General features: G+C 35.6%; 1 protein-coding gene across 3 annotated transcripts in view; it reads right to left on the bottom strand.

Moving 5' to 3' along the window:
* The window catches only part of EPC2 (enhancer of polycomb homolog 2), a 118,918-nt gene that overhangs the window by 30,697 nt on the left and 73,804 nt on the right, over positions 1-14,417 (bottom strand). For all 3 annotated transcript variants that reach the window (XM_015068378.3, XM_015068379.3, XM_015068377.3), the window contains exons 3-4: positions 8,552-8,697; positions 2,164-2,370 (exon numbers count right to left, since the gene is read on the bottom strand). In XM_015068378.3, the coding sequence (XP_014923864.1) occupies positions 2,164-2,370; positions 8,552-8,697 (353 nt within the window). The remainder of the gene's footprint in view (positions 1-2,163; positions 2,371-8,551; positions 8,698-14,417) is intronic.

Here is a 14,417-nt window from a genome sequence, read left to right as displayed (position 1 = left end):
CCCAGTTACATATTATAGTTCTGACCTACTGCCCAATCTTCAGGGAAGTAGTTCTCAAACTGCTGCACTTTAGATTTAACTGGAGACCTTTTTATAACCAAGGATAATTCACAGGAGATTGTTACATGTGGCCAGACTGAGATCAACTACTTTGAGTTTTCTCTCTTGTCTTTCTCGTTTATTCTGGGCCACAGAGAGGGAGGAGAGAAAGCACAGATGTTAACAGTTGTATATATGGGGTTAAACATATTAAACACACATGCTGATTTAAGACTTCCCAATCAGCACTTTCAGACATGTTGGTGCCTTAAGACTGTCTCATTTAAGAATGTCCTAAAAGTACTTAAGCACTCCCAAATTAAATATTAGTTTACCAAATTAAAATTAAATTCTAGCCTGCCAAGCAAATATTTCAGAAGTCCTTTATTTTAGCACCTCTGTATGTAGCTATACATGTGTTTTCAATCTGTGGAAACAAAAAAGTAGAGAACCTTTGCTAGCAGTATTCATTTTTGCAGATCCCAGTGTTTGCCCACCTCTGGAACATCTAGGGGTATTCATTGTTGACTGCGTTCCCAACTTTCTCATTTTGAACCATAAACATTTTGAAGCAGCATCAGTGTGCATGAAGGGGAAAAGTCTTTGGTCCCAAAATTGAAAACAGAGAGGAATAAAAAGACTACTGGAAAAGAAAATGTACCACTCTGCAGAGGAAGGTGAAAATAACAGGCAAGAGAAAGGGTAGAAATCAGAGTGTCAGGAAAAAGCAATACTAGTTATTGCACAATGAAAGCACTTATACATTGGAATGCACTACTAGCAATTCCCAATATGCACTGGTTAGAAAACAGTGATTTAACCTATTTAAGAATAAAGCTGATTTAAACACTTAAAATGTTGTTTACATGTTAATAAATACTGCCTAGTTTTCAGTTCTTCACACCCACTCACTGAAAGTCTAATGGTATACTTCCTTCAAAAGACACTGCTAAAAATCTGTTTAGGAATGTATCTGAATTAATTACATTTCTTTTAAAAAGCAATTAGTAGTTCATATTTTTCAATGATTCAGGTAAACTTCCCCTTCCTCATGTCTAATTGCCTATATTTACAAATTTACCTCATTCCAATCTTTTCTAAGCAAGATGTTACACTTTCATAAAATATCTCAGACTATCTTATCTAAGAACTAAAACGCCAAATTGAAAACTTAGCCTGGCTTAGGCAATGTCATCTAAACTTGGGACATCTAAGACAGACTTACAGAAACTGGTTATTAACCGGTAGTAGAATTTTTCCTAAAATATACTATTCCTGGCAGCTGTTATGTTTCACAGCTGTTACATTCACAACTGACAAGGACAAGCTTTTCATGTTAGGAGGAACAGGAATCCATAGAAAAGGCTTTGCCTCCCATCATAATTCCTCATGGCTTTTACATTTATATGTTCTAATTTTTTGCAATGCTAGAGAATGTGTTATTGTGTATGGTGTTTACTGTTAATTATGAGAAATAGAAGACAATGAATACCACCTGTACAATAACACTTTCTTCTATAACATATCATTCCACAGCATGAGACCCTGTTTCTCTTATGTAAAATTCTGGCTCACACTGCTTGTGAAAGGCAGATGGGGACAAGTTCATCGATTAGAAATCTGACACAACTGACAACTCAGAAAAGAAGAAAAAGATTCCACTGTTACTTCTGACTATGGGAAGAACAGGCTTGAAAAGAACCTTTCCTTCCTTCCCATGACCCCACAGTAGCTAAAGGGAGTCAAGTTCTTTTTTATACCCAAGAATTAGAATATGGTTTCAAAAGAGCTATAAGCTCTTAAGCTTCCCAAACAAGAGGATATGTATAAAATGTATAGTTTACTGAAGAGCTCAAATTTCTGAGATATATAAAGATATAGAATTCCTTTTACTACTTCAACTGTAAGTCTGAAATGGTAAAATCAGGAGACTATAAAGGGCATGGATATTGGTTATTGTACCAACAGAAGCTACTGAAGAGCAGGATTTCTAACATTTGGTTCAACAATGTTATTAGCTCCTCTTTATGTTCAAGGTATTCAAAATTATTGAAATTATTAGCAGAAAAAAATTGATCTTAAATACTATTAAGGCATGCTAATTAAATCTAATTTGCCCATTACCTTTCGAGTTTGCATTTTCTCTGTTCTCCTCCGAAAGGCAACATAAGGGTCATTGTTGGTGGAGCCATCTCTTTTCTCTTGTTTTATCTGAGGAATGAGGGACGGCCCTCTACAGTTTTTACGTTTTCTTACCCAGTAGTCATACACAGCTTTAATAAGGTAATCATCTTCGTTTAGCAGCAGTTTTGCTTCCTGAAGTGTTACAAGCTAAATGAAAAACACAAATTGTCATCAACTATGTTTGAAAATGAGAAATCAAAGTTAAACTATTCCTATAGAAAAAAAAGTGATCAGTCTAACGATGATCAGACATCATGATCGCAGAAAACAGAATTCAATTCAATCTAACAAAGGATTTGTTAATAAGGAGATTCATTCAAAAATTTACATTTTGCCCTAAGAGGTAGTAAGAACCACAACTTAAAATACTTAAGAAGACTGAATGAACGGTAGTTGGGAAGACTGCAACAGATCTACGCCTCAGGTAAGTCTTGGACTAAAAGACACCTCGGGTCCATCAAAAATCTGATAATCTGTGATTCTATACATTTGAAGATCTAGTTTTCAACAGTCTACTAGGTTCTTTCTGTGCTTTTGTTTTCCAACAGAAACCAGAAGATACAGAAGGTTTCTTTCTATATCTATCTACAATGAAAGATTAATATTTTCTAATATATTACAACTAATATAACAACTTTCTTTTGAAACTGTGAAAGAATAAACTTAGCATGTTTCCAGAGGTTTAACATTAAGCAATCTTGAATTTCTTGTATGAATTACATATAAAGGCAATTCTTCTAGCGAAGCTACTTTAGTACTAGAGAATCCTTGTTCTCAACACTCATTCTGCTAATAACATTGTTACGTCTGTGACAGCAGCCCTCAGATGATTCCCTTGGAGTTTTGACACAGGTATCTCAAGGATGTCCTTCTCTGTTATCAATACAGTCAACATAATGTTGACATATCTCAAACTAAGGTTTGTAAAAATCTGCTTGGTCACATCTGTTTCCTTGTTCCTTGTGAAGACTGATCAGCTTGAGCAGGATGGATTATGGGTTATCCATACCCATTTACAGGGAACTCTAGAAAAAGATCATGGAGTTAAGGCTGGAAAACGTCAACGAAGTGCTGTTATCACAATCTTTCTACTTTATCACTTTGGAAATGAAGATTCATTTTCAAAACAAGTTGAGATATCTCCTAACAAGTGTTTCCCTGAAACTCAGAAATTAAGGGAAAAATTTTCTCAATGAAACTGTAAGATCAACATATGAATCAATATGAGGGTTATATGAAGTCAATGGAAGACAGCATGACCCACCAAATAAATTTGATCTCTGATTTCTCATACTGGTATAACTTCATAGAATAAATGCAATAATCATTTGGATTTCCAGTCCTGTGATGGTGATTACCAGGGTTAATTAATTAGTTGGTTTCTTATTATAATTTGGCTGCCAAGATTGGCCACAGGAAGAGACTACACTGACAATGTCAACTCAAGCATTCTAGTCCATGTAATGATTACTTTTAGTGTAATGAAATTATATGTGGCCATACTTTGGCTTATTCAATGTCTCAGTGGAGTCAGCTTCAACTCATCTGAGAGTCTGAGTAATTTGGTCTTTAAAGTGGAGGGCCACAGCCTGGAATAAGAGACCAAACCAAAAGCAGCAATATTTCCAAACATCACTCTAAATGGGCAACTCTGTTAGCTCAAGTTCTCTGGAACGGCCCAAAGTCTACAAGGCCAGTGGTAGAATAAGAATCAAACTTTCTGGATCCAGTAAAATTCTACCTCAGGACATCTGAGTGGCTCTGTCGGTTAAGCGTCTGACTCTCAATCTCTGCTCAGGTTATGGTCTCACAGTTCATGAGATCAAGCCCTGCGTCGGACTCTGCACTGACAGCGTGGAGCCTGCTTGGGATTCTCTCCCTCTCTCTCTGCCCCTCCCCTGCTCGCTCTCTAAATAAATAAACTTAAAAAAAAAAGAATAATTCAAAAAAACACACCTTAATAAAACACAAAAACCAAAAACCAAAAACTCGACCTCATGCTTACAGCATCATAGCATTATGAGCAGCTCTCATGTGCTCTGGGGACCAATGGTGTGATATGCTACACACCTTCAGCTGTTTGTGGTCATTCTGCTTCTGATAAAATTTTGTAACCTTCACTAATTATACTCTAACTCTAGAGTGTGGAGGAGGAAAGGTTTCTTTCCATCAAGCTGCAGAGCGGTAATGAGTTTCTTATCCAACATTACTACCAGAATAACACTGCTTCCTATCTCCTGCAGGAAGTGTCATGGGATTAAAACACTGCCTCAGGTCTCCTTCTCTGGTACTTCTTGTTCCTTCTAGGAATGTCCTTCTGCCTGGTTGATACATACCCTCTTTATATCTCAGGTAACAAGAATTCAATACATTGTTTACAGTTAAAGATCCTGACCTTTCTTTCCAGTGTTAACTGTATTTTCTCAGTTGACTGATGTTTTTATGTTGCTATACAGTAAATTTTTATTTTAACCATTCTGTTAAAAGTATCTTTAGCTATCTAAGGCAATTAGTGTCACTGGCATCATTATGATCACAGTGACAGCATCAGTTTGAGTGGGCAAAAACTATTTGCACAGTCTCAAATTATGACACACGATTAAATATCCACAAAATCAGAATCTTACTACTTTTCTATCTTAAGAAAAAACTCCTGCCATTTAACACTTTCTACCAGAAAGCAGTGGAGACCACTATTTACTTGATAAAAAGGTCTGTGGTAAAATTTATTATTTTTAAGACAGCTTGGAGTTGTTTGGTTTCCTTACTTTGGGGGCCCAGAAGTGAGGAGATTAAAAATTATTCTACTAGTGGGCTTTTCTTCTAGACTACTACTAGCTCCATGAAGACAAAGATCATTTAGTTTGCTTACATACAGATTTATGGCTTAGCAATTTCAATAAACACATTTATAATACACAAATGAATAAATTATGCATAAAATTAATGTTTTTTTAATATAGTCAATTAAGCAATAAGTAGTTAATAATCAACTCCTATCAGTCCACCATTGTGTTATATAGCTTGTAGGGAAGACAGGAAAAAAACTGATAAAACACTACCTACAGAAACTTACAATATGGCAATGGACGCAAGGCAAATACAATTTAAACAATAAGTGAACAACGTAAGAACTTTAGAACTGAGTATTAGTGCATTAAGATATATGAAAGAATCATAAAATACTCCATCTGGGAGTGCCTGTGTTGATAGCTTAAGATACAAGCATAAATTCTGAGGACAGATATTGAGGGAAACAGCAACAAACACGATGTAGAGGAAAAACGGAAGAGAAGATGAAGAAAGAAGACAAGACTCAAGAAATGTGTAGGTCAACAGCACTCACTACTCTAGGGACATTTAGTAGGATACAGGCTGAAATGGATGGATGACAATGAGAAGGTCAATGGTGCCCTGGGTGCAATTTCAGTAAACTGAAATGGATCGTAGTATGGGTAAGAGTTAAACAATACAGCTAATCTTTTAAAAATTTAACTGGTGACAAAAAAAAGAGGAAAGACACAGGGTACTATTTTATAGAGAAATATGAGGTCGAATGAAAGGCTTCTCTTGGAAATAGGGACCCCATGACATATTTTTGGGCAAAGGTAGAAAGACTGAAGAAGTGAGAGAAGAGATAATTAAAGATGAAATATTCAAGGAATATACAGGTGGAAAAAGAAGAGTGAGAATTAGAAATTTAGGGACCGAATGGATTAAAAAAAAACCCACATCATTGTGAGTTTTGGGAGTCACTGGAGAGATGAGGAATACAGTACAGGATCATGTGGAGTTAAGAGAGTAAGTCAGAAAAGTTAAACTTGAGAGGTCTGGGGACTATCTAGGTGGAGAAGCCAACAGGCAACATGAAAAGAGAAAAAAGAAAGTCCTGGAGCTTGAGAAGGAAGTCAAGGGTAAAGATATATGTATTATTACCCTCAGAAAAATGCTTGCTAAGGTGATATTATCCCAAAATACATAAGGTAAGAATATCAAGAACAGAATTTCAAGAAACCCTGATGTTTGCAGAAATTAATGAAAAGGACTCAGTAGAAGACAATTAGAAGGAATGGTCAAAGAAAATAATGTAAAAAATCAGAAGAGAACGAAGTATATTCCAAAGAGCAAAGGTGAGGTGTTTCAAGAAATAAAGAGAGCTCAATTAAAATAAATGAATGAGGGCTGAAATTAATCACAGCATTTGGCAACAGGAATTTTCAATAATGACTTCACTGCAGTAGTCTCCACAGAATGATGGGAGCAGAAACTTTGTCTCAGTCTATCTTTTATGTCTTTTCTCTGTCAACCTAATAAATATTGCTTTAACCACAAACTTGATTCCTTGCCTTGAGATCTGCTACTATGTTAGCTGCCAAAAAGGAAAAATAAAGAAATCCGTGAATCCATAGTTCAGGTACCTGGAATGAGAAGAGTCTTTGGTATCTTTAATCCTTAGTTCTAATAACAGGACCATTATCTTGTCCCTAAGGCAAACTTCTACCTTTGTCTACACTGCCAAAAGCAGGTGCTACTATGCTCTGAGCCTACCCAATTTTAGGGCTTTGAAGCTTGTCACTGAACAAAAAGAACTAAAAAAGGATAGTGTTGATTGTATGTGGACAGTTAAGTGTATTATTGTTCACATGTGTTTTGTTTATCCTGCCCCACTTAGATGAGAAGCTCCCCAAGGGCAGAACTTGTCACCTCCCTTGTTCACCTAAGCACTAAGTAATTACTGACTGAAATGAAAGAAAGCAAATTACAGAACAGAGCATTGAAGGCTTCTGAGGATATAACTTCAGCCACCAAGAGTAATCTTTGAGCAATTATGAAAAATAGCAGATATACCAAAATAAAGACTGAACCTAAGATTGCTAGAAGTTTGCATATAAAGAAGAAAAATGAACCTATACCTGATGCCAGTAATCAAAATCTTAGGAAAACTGTGAGCACTAATAAGAATATTTTCAATATTCAATTTGATAATTAAAACAAATTTCTAATAAAAAAAGACAGTCTTTCAAAAAACCAACTAAGTTGAATTTTACAACATTCGGTTTCCAATGTACTTTTTTTGATTGCACATCAAATATTACTTTCCATCCAAATGGGGGGAAAAGACTGGAAGAAAGGCTAAATATGCAGCAGGCATTTCACAGTGGAAAAGTTTTGAAAAATGTTCTGAATAGCTCGTAATGCCTTAAGGATTTAAAGGACTTTAGTTGGGAGGTAAAGGAAAATAATGAATTTGTAATGGGTAAACTACTGAAAAGTGTTAACAGTCTACTATAAAATGTTTACTTTCATCTCTAACTTCTTACTACATTAATAACAATTAATATATTAATACACCACACAGATACACCAAGCAATTATTTTTTAAAACAATTTATTTTTAAAATCTAATTACAACAATCTATGCATGTTCATTATGGTAAATTTGGAAAACAGAAACAGAATAAAGAACATAATAATCACCAATAATCCTACCACTTAAATAGAACCAATAGTGGTATTTTGTTGGATTTTCTTGATCTTTTATTCAATGCGCACATATAAATGTAAACACTTTAAATGAATCTCAGAATTTTGCATTTAAACAATTCTGTATCCTTTTTTGAAATCTAACATTATATAATGAGCAATTTCTGTTAATATTCAAAATAATTATTTTTAATGGCTATGTGATATTTTACCCTACAGACAACTTGTAAGTTATTCTGAACATCCTTGTCCAAAAATCTGACATTTTTACCAGTTATTTTTTTTGAGAATGACTCCTAGAGGTAGGATTACTAAATCAAAAGGTACACACATTTTAAGGTTCCTGACATATGCTGCCTAATTGCTTTCCAAAAAGACCATACCCTTTTAAATTCTCTATACCATATTTAGAATGACCCACTAAAAAAATTACTTCTTTGCGAATAATTTTTTCTTCACTTAAAATTTTAAGTAATATATATGTAAAACTAAAATGATAATGAGTACCTTAATAAATCTGAGCTTAACTAAGCCAGATTTGGTATAAGATATCTGCCTTAAAGACCCAACCAAGCAAATTTAGTCCTATGAAAAGGATCGAGAAGGTATTAAATACTATTGCAGCTAGTATTATTTTTATATCCAAACAGTCAGAATAGTACTATTCATACTCCTATTCAAAGAAATTATGCTGAATTATTCAGTTCAAGGAATACTGTAAACAGAAATTCTAAGATGTCAGGGAAATTTAAAAGGCAATATACTCAGGTCTAAAGAAAATGCAAAATAAAGCTACTAACTGGATTAACTTTAAGACAGGAGACATTTTTACAAGGTACAGTACCTGATTAGAACTGGCTTTTTCAAGTCTGTCAATCATAATTTCAAATTGCAAAGGCTTAATTTCCATCTTTCTGTTAAGTCTATTTAATAAGGTCTCATCTTCTGAATCCATATCATAATCTGGTTGCTCGTTGTCTAGATTAAAGGCTAGAAAAGAAAAGAAAAATTCTTCAAACTGAGGAGAAATTATGGAGTTACAGTGTGTTTATATTTGACCACAGAATACTACTAAATCACAACGCATTGACCAAAGAGAAGCTCATGAGCAGACATCTAAAAACTGGTTTCAGAGTACACCCAAAACTAATGTAACATACATTGTATGTCAACTATACTCAAATAAAAAAACAAAAACAAAAACAAAAAATTGGTTTTGGAGACTGGAAGCACAGTGTAAGAAAAAATAAAATCTGAGTTCATAGATGTGAATTAAAGTTTAACAGAACAGTAAAAGCAGTAACTAAAATTAATCTATTTTAAAAATAGAGGATCACAACAACCTACTGAAGATATCTGCAAGTGACATATTCAATAAAGACTTAGTATCCAAAATATATAAAGAACTTACACAACTTAACACCAAAAAACCAAATAATCCAATTAAAAAATGGGCAGAAGACATGAACTGATGTTTCTCCAAAGAAGACCTACAAATGTCCAACTGACAGATGAAAAGATGCTTAACATCAGTCATCATCAGGGAAATACAAATCAAAACCACATGAGAGATCACCACACATCTGTCAGAGTAGCTAAAATCAAAAACCCAAGAAACAACAAGTGTTGGCAAGAATGTGAAGAAAAAGGAACTCTCTTGCACTGTTGCTGGGAATGCAAACTGGTGGAGCCACTGTGGCAAAAAGTACGGAGATTCCTCGAAAAGTTAAAAACAGAACTGCCCTATGATCCAGTAATTGCACTACTGGGTATCTACCCCCAGTACAAAAACACGAATTCAAATACCCCTACATTTATTGCAGCATTATTTACAACAGCCAAGTATGGAAGCAGCCCAAGTGTCTATTGATAGATGAAGAGATAAACAAGATGTGCTATATATATAACAGAATATTATTCAGCCATAAAAAGAACTGAAATCTTGTCATTTGCAACAACATGGATGGAGGTAGACAGTATAATGCTAACTGCAACAAGACAGTCAGAGAGACAAAAATACCATATGATTTTACTCATATGTAGAATTTAGGAAAAAAAAAAACAAATGAACAAAGGAAAAGGGAAAAGAGAAAGACAAACCAAAAACAGATCCTTAACTATAGAGAAAAACAGATGGTTACCAGAGGGGAGGTGGTGGGAGATGGGTGTAAGAGGTGAAGGGGATTAACAGTACGCTTATTTGGATGAGCACTGAGTAATATATGGAATTGGTGAGTCACAATATTGTACACCTTAAACTAATAAAGCACTATATGTTAACTATACTGGAATTAAGATTTAAAAAATCAAAAATAGAACATCATGAAATATATGCCAAAATAGTAGCAATTATTAAAAAAAGATGTTATATATTTATCAACATGGTAGTTTGGTAATATAATGAGAAGCTATCTAAGAAAATTAAGAATCTAGAAATAAACTCAAGTGCAAAGTGTATGTATCATAAGAATGGTATTTCAAATCACTGAGGATAAAGGAGATTATTAATAAAAAGGGATTATACGTACTAGTTACCTTTTAAAACTTAAGTTAGAATTCTACCTCATTCCTAATACCAATAAATGATGTATTTAACAAAATTTTATAGTAAAAAATAAAATGCAAAAAATGCTAGAGGAAAATGCAAGGGGAAACATGTTTGGGTAGGTACAAGCTCAGAAGCCATAAAGCGAATTAAATAAATGCAAACACAGCAACAAGATATATTTCACTCATCAGACAGACAAAGATCTAAAACTTAATGGTACGCTATTTTGGAATGAATGGAGGAAGGAAATCTCAAACACCATGAAGAGGAAATTAAAACTGGTATTCAGTTCAATTAAAGACACCTACTCCTGGACTTGGCAATTTTATTTCTAGGAATTTATCGTATAAATATACAAACAGACAAATATACATATACAAGAATATTAGATGTGACACTGTAAGAAGTAAAAAATATAAAAACAAGCAATGTATGTGGGAATACAGAAATACTGTATATAATGGTTTGTACATACATGGAATAGACTGAAGCCCTAAAAATGAATGATAATGATGTATGTATACTGATAGGGAAAGACACCTATCTTAACAAAAAGTAAGAAAAGCTAAGGTACAAAATAGTGTATATGTGCACTTATTTTTAAAAAATATAAATAGAATATATATGTATACATATATACTCTTTTAAGTGCACAGAGTATTTTTATATAGTGCACAAAGATACGTTTTTATTTATTTTTTAAATTGTTACATATTTATTTTTGAGAGAGAGAGAGCGGGAGCAGGGGAGGGACAGAGAGAGAGAAGGGGGGGGAGAGAGAGAGAGAAGGGGGGGGGGGAGAGAGAGAGAGAGAGAGAGAGAGAGAGAGAGAATGAATCCGAAGCAGAGCTTTCAGCACAGAGCACAACATGGGGCTCGAACTCACCAACCATGAGATCATGACCTGAATCAAAGTCAGATGCCCAACTGATGAGCCACCCAGGTGCCCCAAAGATACGTTTTTAAAAGGGTAAGGAGAGGTGCGCCTGGGTGGCTTAGTCTATTAAGCATCTTGATTTCAGCTCAGGTCATGATCTCACAGCGCATGGGATCAAGCCCCACATTGGGCTCTGCTGCACTGTCAGCACAGAGCTTGCTTGGGATTCATTCTCATTCTCTCTTTCTCTCTCAAAAATTACTTCTGGTTAAAGGTACCTTTCAAAGTCCCTTAGATTACCTTTTACTTGGATATATTCACATGCAAGTATCTGACAGGCATAATTATATAGTGCAATGAAAATATGAAGAATCCAGAAGTAATAATACAAGAAAATTTCTCAGAGCTAATAAATAAATGGCAAGAAGTTTTCAGATTAAAAGACTTTACCGACCATGGTATGAAACGAGTGGCATGCAATTCAATGCGGCACATAATGATGGGCTAGCTACTGCCCATTACTTCATGATATTATTATGAATATGAATATTACTACTACATAATATTATGCCTATTATATATTTTGTGTTAAGGGGAAATATGTGCTCCCCACATTTCCACTCAAATCTTCAGGAGGGAAAAGTACAGGAAAAATACTTTCAGCTTCTCTCTACCCCTGTACTTTCTCCTCAGCCAAGGAAGGCGTGACTTAGGCAGATGAATTTGCAAGGAGGACCTAATCAGTTCAATATCTTTGAGTGCATAATCTCCTGTGCTTCTACCTTCTCTTGAAGAGGGGCATTCTAGTCAGCCCTCTACTACATGGTAAGCACAGGGGCCAATTCTGTCCTTGTATGCGGAGGCCTGCTTTGTCTCCAACCAGTGCCCAAACAATGGTGGGTAAGCTTGTCTAATTCAGGGGTTAAATATGAGAAGGTCCACTGAGGTCATGTATCTATGTCTTGTCTTCCAACACCATTTTTATTAGTATCCGTGTCTGTTTCTCAATTGGTTCCAAAGTAGAAAAGAAAAAAGAATGTTGCTTTTTGTCCTCCTAAGCAAAATTTGCAGGCTACACTCAACAATTTATAAGTGGCAATGTTTTTTTTGACTTCAGAACATTCTATCTTCTATACTCCAGTCTCCATCATATGGCCTCTAAGATCATACATATTCTCTGTTCAGTTCATTCCACTCACCCTATTCTCTCTGGTTATTTGCATAACTACGATGCAATAGCACGTGTGGTGTAAGTACTCTCTAACACACTGAATATAAGTTAAATGAGAGCGCTTTAAATTCCCAGCCTTGTAAAAACATAGTAAAACAAACATGGATAATTTCCCTATCTCAATTGTGTGAATTTAGAACTCTTCACATAAACCTATCCTTGTTATTTATAGATACTAATCACGACATCTGTCTGTGAACCCTCCTATGCCATGTTTGATACCATGTGACATTCCATTCCACAGGGTTAGAGTAACTGACCCTAAACACCTAACCCATTGGTAACCAGTGACCTATGAAATAGAACAGGGTTTAAAGCTTTTGTAACAGAAATGTGAACACAAAGACTGCTTCTGGTTAAATAAGGCAGAACGAACACAAATATGTGTCCAAAAATTCCAAAATAAAAGCAGAACAATGTTTGTTTTTTTTCTTCAAATGGCATTTATCTTCAGAGGTGATGAGAACAAGGAGGTAAGAATTATCAATCAAATTTTCAGACTTACAAAAGCTACAGCTTAGCAGACAAGAGAACACTGAAATATAAAACAGTCAGGGCAGGGCAGTGGGGGAGGCAGGTGGAGAGAAAACAACTTGAAGCAGGAAAACTCCCCCTATCTATCTAAAGACTTATTAAGAGTTGAGATCAATGGTTACTCTCTGAAAGAAGGGGTAAAACACTTCTGAAAATAGGAAAATTAGTTAAAAATCTTTATATGGAGAATTAGATCCTTCTCTTGTCCAGTGTAGCTAACCAACTAGTTTTTCTCCCAAATGGTAGAAGCCTGGCAGATTAATCTGCAAAGGCCGATCCAGAGAGCCTGTGGGCTCTGGAGCACCAGGCATATACCGAGGGAAAGTAAAAGGCTCCATACCAAATGAGAAAGGGTAAGCAACAGGCTATGTGTTGAATCATGAAATCTGCCAGCACTGCCATCCACTGCCATCTCACCTTGCCATACCCACCTCCCAACTCAGCTATAAAAACAAAAACAGGGGCGCCTGGGTGGCTCAGTTGATTGAGTGTCCCACTCTTGATTTTGGCTCAGGTCATGATCCCAGGGTCGTGGGATCGAGGCTCATGCTGGACTCTGCTGAGTGTGGAGCCTGCTTGGGATTCTCTCCCCCCACCCTGCCCCTCTTCCCTGGTCACACACTCTCTCGCTTTAAAAGAAAAACAAAACAGGAGCGCCTGGGTGGCTTCATTGGCCGACTTCAGCTCAGGTCATGATCTCATGGCTTGTGAGTTCTAGCCCCGTGTCGGGCTCTGTGCGGACAGCTCGGAGCCTGGATCCTGCTTCAGATCTGTGTCTCCCTCTCTCTCTGCCCCTAACCCACTCGCATTCTGTCTCTCTCTCAAAAGTAAATAAATATTTAAAAATTAAAAAAAAAAAAATAAAAGAAAAACAAAAAGCCAAAAAAAAAAAAAGTTAGCCACCACATAAATGATCTTATTCCAATATAACTGGGACAGTCAAGTAATCCAGATATTTGAGAAAAGACAGCAAAACAAATATAATGAAAAAAAGAAACTCAGAGAAAAAAATGAGAATGAAGAGAAAGAAAAAAATAACCCTTACAGAGATATTACTGCATCCATGAAAGTAGAACAGAAACAGGATACTATATAAAAGGAACAGTTAGAGAACAGAAAATTAAAATTTTAAAGTATAATAGCAAAAATAAATAACATCAGCATTCTCAACAACGCTAGATGTTAAAGACAACAGTGTTCAAAATTCCTAAGTGTTCAAGAGTCCAAACAACCTAAAACCCTCTATCCAGCCAAACTATCAATCAAGCATGAGGCTACAATAAAAATATTATCAGACATGCAAGAACCCAAAAAAATGCACCTTCCAAACACCCTTTCTCAGAAAGCCACTGGAAAGTGTGCTCCATTAGAATGGAGTATATCTAAACATAAGAGAAGTCTGGAATCCAGGAAAGAGGGAAGCAAACACACGAGAGAAGCGAAGAAATTCCCAAGATGATGATGACAGATGACAATCATGTAGTAAGCCTAAGAGCAACCAGTCTAGAATAAAGCAGCAA

The sequence above is a fragment of the Acinonyx jubatus genome, chromosome C1 (genome assembly GCF_027475565.1).
Source record: "Acinonyx jubatus isolate Ajub_Pintada_27869175 chromosome C1, VMU_Ajub_asm_v1.0, whole genome shotgun sequence".
Classification (NCBI taxonomy): domain Eukaryota; kingdom Metazoa; phylum Chordata; class Mammalia; order Carnivora; family Felidae; genus Acinonyx; species Acinonyx jubatus.
The sequence above is the reverse complement of the archived record's forward strand: the minus strand, read 5'-3'. Positions and strand labels throughout refer to the sequence as shown.